General features: G+C 46.4%; 1 protein-coding gene across 1 annotated transcript; it reads left to right on the top strand.

Annotated features, from left to right (window-relative positions):
* Positions 1 to 11,826, top strand: LOC130490704 (oocyte zinc finger protein XlCOF6-like). The gene is made up of 5 exons (XM_056864548.1): positions 1 to 60; positions 389 to 475; positions 5,193 to 5,549; positions 5,888 to 6,002; positions 10,385 to 11,826. Exons 1-5 carry the CDS (start codon positions 1 to 3, stop codon positions 11,824 to 11,826), a joined length of 2,061 nt encoding a protein of 686 aa, XP_056720526.1.
* The last annotated feature ends 962 nt before the right edge of the window (positions 11,827 to 12,788 follow it).

The following is a 12,788-nucleotide window of genomic DNA, read 5'->3' as shown; positions in this document are numbered from 1 at the left end:
ATGGACCAGGTGATCCTGGAGCAGTTCCTGATCATCCTGCCCTCGGAGATGGAGAGCTGGGTCAGAGGATGCGGGCCGGAGACCAGTTCCCAGGCGGTGGCCCTGGCCGAAGGTTTCCTCCTGAGTCAGGCTGAGGAGAAGAGGCAGACAGAACAGGTGAGGGGGTCCTCAGTCAGTCCATTCTAGCAGCGATTAGCCAAAACCTCCCTGCCAGGTATTTTAGATACTTGACCAGGGTTGGTAGAAAACATGCCCTTAGGTCTTACCACTGAGGCTGAAGCAGCTTGGCTGGTCATAGCAAGGGTGAGGAGTCTGAGAGCGGGACAGGATCCATCTCCTCAGCCTGTTCTGTTCCTTCTCTAACACATCACACTCGCTGCTGTTTCAGATGTGGCGACCCTCTGTGAAGATGGAAGCTAACTTCTCTGAGGCGGAAAGAGCTTCATCAGAGGACGGGCAGAGAGGGCAGGTCCAGGTGTGTGCCCAAGATGCCCTCTCACCTGGTAAGCATGCTGTGTGCCTGGAAGGGTCTGGGGCACATTGTGAACCTGCTGAGTAGAAGGTTTAGGACAGGAGAGGAAGGACACGCTTCTGCACACAAAACAGAGTGGACATCTGGGTCTCAGGGTCATAGGATGTAGTGATGATCACTCACTTTAAGGGGCATTAGACAGATTCATGCAGGGCAATTCCATTCTTATTCACACCAACCAAACTTCATATCGCCACTTCCTTCCATTATAGAGATTCCAGGTGGCTCAAAAAAGGAACAGTAGACAAATCTGGGCCCAGCTTTGAGCGATAGTGAAAAAATGGAACCTCCATGTTCTGATGCAGCATACATCTGAAAGTCTGTTGATAAGAACCAATAATTTGGTTCTGTGCCCCTGATTAATGGCTTTCTGGGGACCTCTTGTGGGCCACAGCCCGAAACAGGATACTGGTCAAGGATGCTATTACCACACCCCCGTGAGCATGCATTCAGATTAACATGAGGAATTAGTTTGCATGTTGGTGCAGGGTGCAGCAAAGCGGAATATTTTCCTTAAAGAGGAGGCTGTGATTAGCAAATCTTTAGTAGGACAAGGATGACAGAGATCTGATGTAAAAGGAATACAGTTTATTTAGGAATTTGGTACAAAAGTGGTGGTGGGGAACTTATCCTAAGTAAATATTAGCAGACACATTCGTTATTCCAATTAATATAGCAACAACTAACATTCAGCAGAGCTCCCCTAGTTTGGAGCAGGAGTTAATCTTTGAGCTAATTGTGGGAAGTGGGAAATAATGGTTTGGAAAATAGGGAGGAAAGATCAGGGGGAGAGCGGTCCTGTTCTGTGAAGAAATCAGATGAAATGAAAAGGTATCCAGTGTGTGTTGGGAGCATGCTGCAGTTCAGCTAGTCTCCAGAATCAGAGAGACTCTTTTTCCTGACTCTAAAGTCAGGTTATGTTATACAGTTTTGGGCCCATAGCATAAAATGGGTTATTTTCAAGAAACAGAAGATCACGACATAGGATAAAGGAACACCTGAGAGTAATCAAAAGGAAACCGTAGAACCGACTAAATGGCACCAGGAAGGGCAGTTTTTGATTTGAATTATAATTCTGGATTACAAAAGCTGGAGATATTAAGGTGTGTCATGTATTGGGCAGGAGCTTTGGGGGCAATGGGAAGCTTTGAATAGGAGGTTCCAGACTGTCACGGGGCACTTAATGTTGGGATTTTGTTAATGGTCAGTGATTGCATATCATGTAAAAGACAATCCAGGAAGAGGCATCTTTTCCTTCTCGCCTGGTGTGGTTTGTGTGCTGTTGGTGCATCTTCATTTCTCCCAGAGAGGCTTCTTTCGAAGCATTGCTGTGGTTGTTGTCCCAGGATCCTCTGCTGTCTTCACCGCTGCATGGGTTCCTTGTGAGAAATAGACATAGAAATGCCCCCCATTCTTGGTGTGGGCCTCGTGGGGCTTGTTCACAGTGTCACCCTGGCAGTACATCCATTCAGGCTGGTTGTGGAAGGGTGTGCAGATGAAAGGAGGGCTGGCAACAATGTCGGGCCATGGCCTGGCACCCCCAAAAACTTTGGCAGTGGAGCATGGGGTGGATGTGAGGACAGGTTGATGTCTCACCTGACCAAAAATCTGGATGTGACATCAGAATGTCTGCACTCTGGAAACCCATCGATATTACCATAGAGTTTTCACAGGCACTAAAGCCTTGTCTGAGCTTTGATCTTGACCAGCTTTCTGTCCTTCCAGAAATTTTTTCCCTTTACTTGGGAGTTTCTTCATTGCCCATATAAAATGATCATATCCCCCCCCCCCCCATGTCAAAGAAGCTAAAAATGTAAGAGTGACTACGGTGGACACAGAACAAAGCCTTGTGTCTGAAGAAAGGCTGGAGAGTTCCTCAAGAGAGTATAATTCACAGTGGGTAGCCGTGTTGGTCTGTCTGCAGTAGTAGAAAAGGGCAAGAGTCCAGTAGCACTTAAAGACATATCTTAAAGACAGATGGATTCACATTCTAGCTGTATCTGAAGAAGTGAGCTGTGGCTCACGAAAGCTCATATCCTACCATAAAATATTTTTGTTAGTCTTTAAGGTGCTACTGGACTCTTGCCCTTTTCTACTACTTCAAGAGAGTATGGAAGCTAACATCTCTGAGGCGGAAGGAGCTTCATCAAAGGACGGGCAGAGAGTGCAGGTCCAGGCGTGTGCCCATGATGCCCTCTCACCTGGTAAGCATGCCTTGGGCCTGGAAGGGTCTGGGACACATTGTGAAGCTGCTGAGTAGAAGGTTTAGGACAGGAGAGGAAGGACACACTTCTGCACACAAAACAGAGTGGACGTCTGGGTCTCAGGGTCATAGGATGTAGTGATGATCACTCACTTTAAGGGGCATTAGACAGATTCATGCAAGGCAATTCCATTGCTATACACATGAATGACAGTTTTCATATCTCACCTTTTTTCCATTGTAAAGATTCCAGGTGGCTCCCAAAAAAGGAACAGTAGACAACTTTGGGCACAGGTGGTAGCCATGTTGAGTAAACGAAATCTGTCACCTGAAAATGCATTGCTAAGAGCCAGTAATTTGGCTTCTGTGCCCCTGCTTAAAGACTTTCCGCAAAGTACATCTGGTGGGCCACAGCCCGAAAGAGGATACTGGACTACGGATGCCGGGCCATGGATTGCTAACCCCATGGACTTTGGGGACAGGGCATGGGGTGGATGTGAGGACAGGTTGATGTCTCATCTGGCCAAAAACCTCGATGTGACATCCGAATGTCTGAGTTTTCAGTTGGATGTGAAAGCAATGTATCGTGCAACTTCATTTCCACCCCCTCTCTTTCTTCCACCAGCCTGGACTCAAGGGCATATGTGAGGACCCAACTGGTCGATGAATGGTGTCCCTGGGCCTTTAGTCTGGTCCTGTTGGGATGCTGTAGTGTTTTTGAGCTCCAGTTTACAGGGCACAATTAAAATCTCACACAGGGCAGAAACGTGTTGCCAGCATTTGTAAACCCACAGGGTTCATGTGTACCTGGTGCTTCTCTGTCACCTCTCCCACAGTTTACTAAAAATCATTACACATTTCTTTGAGTGTTCACAGGGCAAATTTCACAATCCTAGGAACCTGGAGGTCATGAAGCAGGATTTTCAAGCAAATAGAATCAGAAGTCAAAGCTAAAATGCTTCTTGATTATTTTGTCTGCCTTGCAGGAAGTGAAGAGATGCTATCAATCAAATGTCTTTGTGGAGGAGTAGAAATGGCTGCTTCACCTCCAGTCCAGGTAGGGGAGATGAGTGGGGGACATCCAGGGTCCCCCCTCTTTTCTTTAATTTTACACTTTTGCAGCATTTGCCAATAAACACTACCACTACTGAACAATGAAAGAAGCTTTCAGAGCCTGAAATAACTTGGGGTAAAGCTCTGAATATGCATGGAATTTAATAGGAATAACAAAAAAGCACCGATTCCTACATTATTTGGGTTGCTAGCATAAAAATATGTTCTTGACTGTGTAGTAATCGTAACAGTTGGCTGGCGATTGAGCCCAGTAGTCCGAACGTGCTCCTGGCCAAATAGCATGACAGCAGAGGGCCGAGAGAGCCAGATTCCCACAGAAAAGAGTCTCCATAGCTGTCTATAAATCGAGTGTCACCAGCACCCTGCTTCTGAGAAGGGATCCACAGGGAGTACAGAAAGCAGGCAGACTCCCACAACTTTGCCATCCCCCTAAGTCCACAGAAAAGGGTTCATCTTGATCCTGACCTGATCTTGTATAGCCAGCGTCTCCTTCAACCAAACTGCACAAAATTGTGCCCCATGCATAAGGGGAACCCCTAAAACCAGGGCTTGTATTGTTAAGGGGCAAAGTGCCTATACTCATGGATAAAGTTGTACTGCTTTCCACCAATTCCCCTCTCAGGACTTTGAAAACGTCCTCCAAAAAGGTGCTGGTACCCAGCAGCTGTGAGTACCACCACCACAAAAAAAGCCCTGTCTAAAATTGTCTGCAAATGTAAATAGCGATGTACGGGATGCCATTCCTTAATCCCCCTCCACATGAATATAGTCATTGGAATAACCCCCAGAGCCTCTGAGGGCAGAGAAAGTGGCCAAATCTCCAGGAATTTCCCAAGCCAGACATGGCAACTGTATCGGATATGGAACAATGACAAGAGTCATTTTGTTTGAGATCCTGGGAAGATGTTACAGGAACACTGATTTTCAGTGGAATCCTAAAACCAATTTTCTGAGAGTAATCCCTAGGGAAAAGGCCCGAGGCAGATTCTGAATAGACTTGCTTCCGTGTGCTTAGGGTGAGCTTGCTTTTAGTTTGCCTTCGTTTTAATCTCTCCTCTCCCCCCCACCCAACAGTACCATTTTCTGAGATCCGTTTCTCATGGAAGGGACAAGAAGCATTTGCCATTTGTCTATAGAGGTAAAAGGATTAAACTTGACTGGGGCAACCCAGTCAATTGGTGGGCAGCTGGCAAGTCTCGTAATATAGCACGATAGCATTAATTCTGATCCCCAAGCTACCACAAAGATGCTTCTACCAGGACAATCCTTAGGGGTCTCTTGGCCAGGGTGAGTGACGTAGCTCCATTCTCTTTTGGGTTCTTTGTGCCTTTTTGATATCTTTTCCCTCTATGTCACCACTTTACTAAGGGTATCTCTCCACAGTTGGAGGCGACCCAAAAGAAGGGGAAGGAGATGGAAGAGAAGGACGCAGAATCTCCTGGAACTGACAAGAGAGCAAGGAAAGGCCCCCATCCCATCCAGGCTGGGAGTGGTGTTCAATTCTGGGAAAGAGCTGTGCCAGAAATCCTGGCTCAGGACACTGTGATCACTGATGAACATTGCCAGCGTTTCCGGCACTTCTGCTACCATGAGGCTGATGGGCCCCGAGAGGTTTGCAGCCAGCTCCATAAACTTTGCAACCGCTGGCTGAAGCCGGAGAGGCACACCAAGAAGCAAATCATGGACCAGGTGATCCTGGAGCAGTTCCTGATCACCCTGCCCTCGGAGATGGAGAGCTGGGTCAGAGGATGCGGGCCGGAGACCAGTTCCCAGGCGGTGGCCCTGGCCGAAGGTTTCCTCCTGAGTCAGGCTGAGGAGAAGAGGCAGACAGAACAGGTGAGGGGGTCCTCAGTCAGTCCATTCTAGCAGCGATAACTGACCTTAGCCTAAGACCTCCCTGTCAGGTATTTTAGATACTTGACCAGGGTTGGTAGAAAACATGCCCTTAGGTCTTACCACTGAGGCTGGAGCAGCTCGGCTGGTCATAGCAAGGGGGAGGAGTCTGAGAGCGGGACAGGATCCATCTCCTCAGCCTGTTCTGTTCCTTCTCTAACCCATCACACTCGCTGCTGTTTCAGATGTGGCGACCCTCTGTGAAGATGGAAGCTAACATCTCTGAGGCGGAAAGAGCTTCATCAGAGGACGGACAGAGAGTGCAGGTCCAGGTGTGTGCCCAAGATGCCCTCTCACCTGGTAAGCATGCCGTGTGCCTGGAAGGGTCTGGGGCACATTGTGAAGCTGCTGAATAGAAGGTTTAGGGCAGGAGAGGAAGGACACGCTTCTGCACACAAAACAGAGTGGACGTCTGGGTCTCAGGGTCATAGGATGTAGTGATGATCACTCACTTTAAGGGGCATTAGACAGATTCATGCAGGGCAATTCCATTCTTATTCACAGCAACCAAACTTCATATCACCACTTCCTTCCATTATAGAGATTCCAGGTGGCTCAAAAAAGGAACAGTAGACAAATCTGGGCACAGCTGTGAGCGATAGTGAAAAAATGGAACCTCCATGTTCTGATGCAGCATACATCTGAAAGCCTGTTGATAAGAACCAATAATTTGGATTCTGTTTAATGGCTTTCTGGGGACCTCTTGTGGGCCACAGCCCGAAACAGGATACTGGACTAGGATGCTATTACCACATCCCCGTGAACATGCATTCAGATTAATATGAGGAATTAGTTTGCATGTTGGTGCAGGGTGCAGCAAAGCGGAATATTTTCCTTAAAGAGGAGGCTGTGATTAGAGAGTCTTTAGTAGGAAAAGGATGACAAGAGATCTGATTTAAAAGGAATACAGTTTATTTAGGAATTTGGTACAAAAGTGGTGGTGGGGAACTTATCCTAAGTAAATATTAGCAGACACATTCGTTATTCCAATTAATATAGCAACAACTAACATTCAGCAGAGCTCCTCTAGTTTGGAGCAGGAGTTAATCTTTGAGCTAATTGTGGGAAGTGGGAAATAATGGTTTGGAGAATATGGAGGAAAGATCAGGGGGAGAGCGGTCCTGTTCTGTGAAGAAATCAGATGAAATGAAAAGGTATCCAGTTTGTGTTGTGAGCAGGCTGCAGTTCAGCTAGTCTCCAGAATCAGAGAGACTCTTTTTCCTGACTCTAAAGTCAGGTTAAGTTATACAGTTTTGGGCCCATAGCATAAAATGGGTTATTTTCAAGAAACAGAAGATCACGACATAGGATAAAGGAACACCTGAGAGTAATCAAAAGGAAACTGTAGAACCGACTAAATGGCACCAGGAAGGGCAGTTTTTGATTGAATTATAATTCTGGATTACAAAAGCTGGAGATATTAAGGTGTGTCATGTATTGGGCAGGAGCTTTGGGGGCAATGGGAAGCTTTGAATCGGAGGTTCCAGACTGTCACAGGGCACTTAATGTTGGAATTTTGTTAATGGTCAGTGATTGCATATCATGTAAAAGACAATCCAGGAAGAGGCATCTTTTCCTTCTCGCCTGGTGTGGTTTGTGTGCTGTTGGTGCATCTTCATTTCTCCCAGAGAGGCTTCTTTCGAAGCATTGCTGTGGTTGTTGTCCCAGGATCCTCTGCTGTCTTCACCGCTGCATGGGTTCCTTGTGAGAAATAGACATAGAAATGCCCCCCATTCTTGGTGTGGGCCTCGTGGGACTTGTTCACAGTGTCACTCTGGTAGTACATCCATTCAGGCTGGTTGTGGAAGGGTGTGCAGATGAAAGGAGGGCTGGCAACAATGTCGGGCCATGGCCTGGCACCCCCAAAAACTTTGGCAGTGGAGCATGGGGGGGATGTGAGGACAGGTTGATGTCTCACCTGGCCAAAAATCTGGATGTGACATCAGAATGTCTGCACTCTGGAAACCCATCGATATTACCATAGAGTTATCACAGGCACTAAAGCCTTGTCTGAGCTTTCAGTTGGACGTTAAAGCAACGTATCATGCAACATAATTTCCACCTCCCTCTCTCTTCTGCTAGCTCGGACTCAAGGGCATGTGGGAGGGACCAGCCAGTGTGCAAATGGTGTGTTTGGCTGTTTGATGTGATCCTGCTTGGATGCTGATTTGGGTTTGAGCTCCAGAGTTCACAGGGCACATTTCATATCTCATAGAAGTCAGAAATGTGTTGGCATCATTTATCACCCCACAAGGCTCATGGGTACTTGGTGCGTCTCTGTCACCTCTCCCACAGTTTCCTAAAAATCCTTACACATTTCTTGAGTGTACACAGGGCAAGGTTTCACAACCCTAGGAACCCGGGTTGCATGAAGCCAGATTCCCTCAAGCAAACAGAATAGGAAGTTGAGGCTAACATGCTTCCTGCCTATTTGTTTCCCTCACAGGCAGTGAAGAGATGCTGTCGAGCCACTGTCTTTGCAGAGTAGTAGAAATGGCTGCTTCACCTCCAATCCAGGTAGGGGAGATGACAGCCTGGGTCCCCTTCCTTCCTCATGGGGCCTTTTACTCCAGCAGTTGCTTCTAAGATGTGCGAGCGAGAGAGGCTCTGAAAGCCACTCCCTTTGCCCATGCCAAGCTCTCCATCCTGCACCCTCTCGGACTGCCTCCTTCCAGAGTGCTGTCTCTGCCTGGCATGATCTCTGACGGGGGAATCTGCTTTTTCTTTCAGTCTCCAGCTTCCTTTGAGGACGTGTCTGTGTATTTCACCGAGGCAGAGTGGGCCTTGCTGGATCCTGGCCAAAGAGCTCTCTACATTGAAGTCATGCTGGAGATCTATGAGAGCGTGGCCTGTCTGGGTAAGGATCTTTCATAGGTGCCACTGGGATGATAGATGGATGAAAATATTGAACAGCAGTATGCCATTTTGAGGCTTGCCTCACTCCTTGCCCACTGCTGGGGGCCTTGAGGAGTTGTGGTGGCAGAGAAAGCCATGTTTAGCATGGCCAGTTCAAGTGACCCATGCTACTTGCATGGCCCAGGGCAACTGAAGCCCATATTGTGGTCACCACCCAAGCCAGAGGGGGTTCATGCCCTGAGGCTGATGTGGGATGAGAGGAAGGGGCCAGATCCTAATTTCTAAGTTGCCAATATTTATAACATCCCTTCCCCCAAATGGGATTACATTCTTCCACTCTGACTGTGCTCTGGAACGGATCTGTCACCCTTACACTAGTTGGGATTGTCAGCTTTGATCTTGACCAGCTTTCTGTCCTTCCAGAAATTTTTTTTCTTTACTTGGGAGTTTCTTCATTGCCCATATAAAATGATCATAATCCCATCCCCCCAAGTCAAAGAAGCTAAAAATGTAAGAGTGACTACGGTGGACACAGAAAAGGCCTTGTGTCTGAAGAAAGGCTGGAGAGTTCCTCAAGGGAATCTGAAGAGAGTATTTCCTTCCCAAGTGAGATAGCTGCGAGTGGGTATCCTTCATGGTTATGGCAAGGGAAAGGCAAGGAATAGCCATGGAGGGTTTCTGCTTCTCTTGTTAAAAACGCTTGGTTTTGTAGAATTATAAATCCCACTGGGTAAGGAGGGAGGGAGCCATTCTGGGATCTGGGTAGCTCAAAAGCTACTTCTGGATAAAAACACAACTTCGGCTCTTGATTGGCTGCAGGTTTCTTAGATACTGTATTTGCCAGGGAAAGGTGGGTGTTAATTAAGAATAGCCAGGCTAGATGATGCCCAAGTTCCATGAACCCTGTCCTACTGTGGCCACCCAGATGCCTTCAGGCCTTTCTTGCCCCTCCCAAAATTGGCACCTATTGCAAACACTGTGTGGGTCCCCTTTGAACTGTGAGGTGAGGTTCTACATTCTACTTCCCCACACCAAACATGCATTTGTGGGAGGCTGAAATCCAACTTCTCATAGCTCTCATCACAACTAGAAGAAAACGCTCTGTGCGGTGGCAGGACTGGGTGTCATGTGAACTTTAATCAAAAGCAGAGAAACAGGAGAGCTGCTCTGCAAGTCAAATGTGAACAGTGCGGAAATGATTCCTTGCTACTTTCCCCCTTAAAGTCGTTACAGGGAGTGTGGGGGAGGGGTAGGCAGGTAGTAAATAGAAACAGCTGTACTGGAGGGCCTGGCTGGAGATAAGGTGTGACTAGTGTTTCAGTTTGAGGGGAAGGAAATTCTGATAAAGGAAATGCACACCCATTAATGGGTAGTGCCTGAATGATAGCATGGCTTCTTGCAGGGGGGCTGATTGGACCTCTTTTTTATTGCAGCAGGAAATGCAGAGAAAACACATGGGAAATTCCAGGGGTTCTCTTTGGAAAAAGTCAAGCATGAAAAGGCCAAAGGCAGCTTCAGGGACGGAGATGAACCAGAGAGGGAGGAGGGAAGCCACGTAGAGAAGACAAAGGATAAACCCATTCCTTGCTATGGAGGGGGCTTCTGTGAAATCCCAGTCCAAGAAGAAAAGACAACCAAAATAAGAAGGAATGAAGGCCTCTGTGCTTCTCTGATCAAACCGAATATAATATCAATTAGTGAATGCACAGTGGAAAGACCTGTACACAAAAGAATACACACAGAGGAAAAACTCTATGAATGCTCAGAGTGTGGAAAGAGATTCGCTCGGAGTGACACTCTTCAAAAGCATCTAATTACCCACACAGGTGAGAAATTGTTTGAATGCTCAGTATGTGGAAAGAAATTTGGTTCGAGGAGGAATCTTCTACGGCATCAAATAATCCACACAGGGGAGAAACGTTTTGAATGCTCTGTATGTGGAAACAAATTTCGTTCGAGGAGCAATCTTCTACGGCATCAAATAATCCACACAGGGGAGAAACGTTTTGAATGCTCTGTATGTGGAAACAAATTTCGTTCGAGGAGCAATCTTCTACAGCATCAAATAATCCACACAGGGGAGAAAACGTTTGAATGCTCAGAATGTGGAAAGAGATTCCGTTCACGTGGCAATCTTCAAATTCATCAAAGAACCCACTCTGGGGAGAAACCTTTTGAATGCTTAGAGTGTGGAAAGAAATTTACTGTTTTTGCCAGTCTTCAAATTCATCAAAGAACCCACTCTGGGGAGAAACCGTTCAAATGCTTAGAGTGTGGAAAGAAATTTACTGAGTGTGGCAATCTTAAAAAGCATCAAAGAACACACATAGAGCAGGAACCGTTTGAATGCTCAGAGTGTGGAAAGAAGTTCCGTTGCAATCGCAGTATTCAACAGCATCTAAGAACCCACACAGGTGAGAAACTTTTTGAATGCTCAGAATGTGGAAAGAAATTCACTACAAATTCCAATTTTCAAATGCATCTAAGGACCCACATAGGGGAGAAACCTTTTAAATGCTCAGAATGTGGAAAGAGATTCAGTCAGAGTGGCACTTTTCACGTACATCTAAGGACCCACACAGGGGAGAAACCTTTTGAATGCCCAGAGTGTGGAAAGAAATTCACTACAAGTTCCGGTCTTCAAAAGCATCTAAGAACCCACACAGGGGAGAAACCTTTTCACTGCTCAGACTGTGGAGAGAGATTCAGACGAAGTGACACTCTTCAGGTGCATCAAAGAACCCATACAGGAGAGAAATCATTTCAGTGCTCAGAGTGTGGAAAGAAATTCAGTCACAGTTCCAGTCTTCAACAGCATCAAAGAACCCACACAGGGGAGAAACCTTTTGAGTGCCCAGAATGTGGAAAGAAATTAACTATGAGTTCCAGTCTTCAAATGCATCTAAGGACCCACACAGGGGAGAAACCTTTTGAATGCTCAGAGTGTGGAAAGAGATTCAGTCACAGTTCCAGTCTTCAAAGGCATCTAAGGACCCACACTGGGGAGAAACCTTTTGAATGCTCAGAATGTGGAAAGAAATTCACTGTGAGTTCCAATCTACAAGTGCATCTAAGAACCCACACGGGAGAAACCTTTAACTGCTCAAACTGTGCAAAGAAATTCACTACAAGTTCCGGTCTTCAAAAGCATCTAAGGACCCATACAGGAGAGAAATCATTTCAGTGCTCAGAGTGTGGAAAGAAATTCAATCAGAGCAGCAATCTTCAACAGCATCTAAGAACCCACAAAGGGGCCTCACAGCTGTGAAGGCTAAAGAGTTCTGACAGCAGAATTAATTTGGGTTAAAAAGAAAAGGTTCTGTCCCCGAACCCAACAACTCCATCAGTTTAGAGAGGTCCAGCCTCCCCATCAAATTCAGTCTTGTGGAAATGGGCAGGTATCCTTGGCGTTGGCAAGTGAACATTGTGTAACACTAATTCCCCAATCCCAGTTTTCCTCCCCCCCCCACCCCCAGATTCTGTCAGAGAAAATCAGGAGGCAGAAGTAAGATTCCCTCCTCTGCTCTGAATCCACCCCTTCAGACTCTATGAGCAGGAAATGACCTGGAATAAGCCCTGGGTCAAGGCTTACTCCTCACTTCTTGACTCCTCACAGTCCTCCTTAGATTCCTCCATTGAGATCGTACCTTTATGGAGCAGAGTAAGAAAATTCTCCTTTCCTCTCACCACTTTATTTTGGAAAGATATCTGCATTAGGGTTGGTAACAGACCTGGAGGGGAAGAACTATCCTGCCCCTTTTCAGAAGCTTAGTGTGTGGACATGGGTAGTAGAAGAGATACTGAAGAGGTAAATATAAACCCTCTGTTAAAGGGACAGCATACGTTTTTCCTCCAGGCAGATGGCCACCCATAATTGTTTCTTTATCAATCAGATAAAATAAAACTCGGCTAAGAAAGGGTTATAACTCTTTAAAGGGGTTGTTATTTTTGTCAGGTAATTCAGATCATGTGTTTTCTGTGCTTTGTGTGGGTTTTATGATCTGGGCTTCATTAAATGTTTCAAATGTTAGTGTGGCATGTCTCTTTAAAATTGGGTATAAAGCTGTAAGGCAGAAATCCTCTTACAGACGCTTGATATGGGCTCTTCCAGCCATGACTGATCCCCATGAGTGAATCTGAGCTGTGTTGCTAATATTCAAAATGTGGGCCACTTAAGTTCAGAATCCAGAGTGTTGGCTTATAATCTGAGTTCAAATCCACAGTAGGCCT

This window comes from Euleptes europaea, chromosome 1 (assembly GCF_029931775.1).
Source record: "Euleptes europaea isolate rEulEur1 chromosome 1, rEulEur1.hap1, whole genome shotgun sequence".
In the NCBI taxonomy this organism is placed as follows: domain Eukaryota; kingdom Metazoa; phylum Chordata; class Lepidosauria; order Squamata; family Sphaerodactylidae; genus Euleptes; species Euleptes europaea.
The sequence above is the reverse complement of the archived record's forward strand: the minus strand, read 5'-3'. Positions and strand labels throughout refer to the sequence as shown.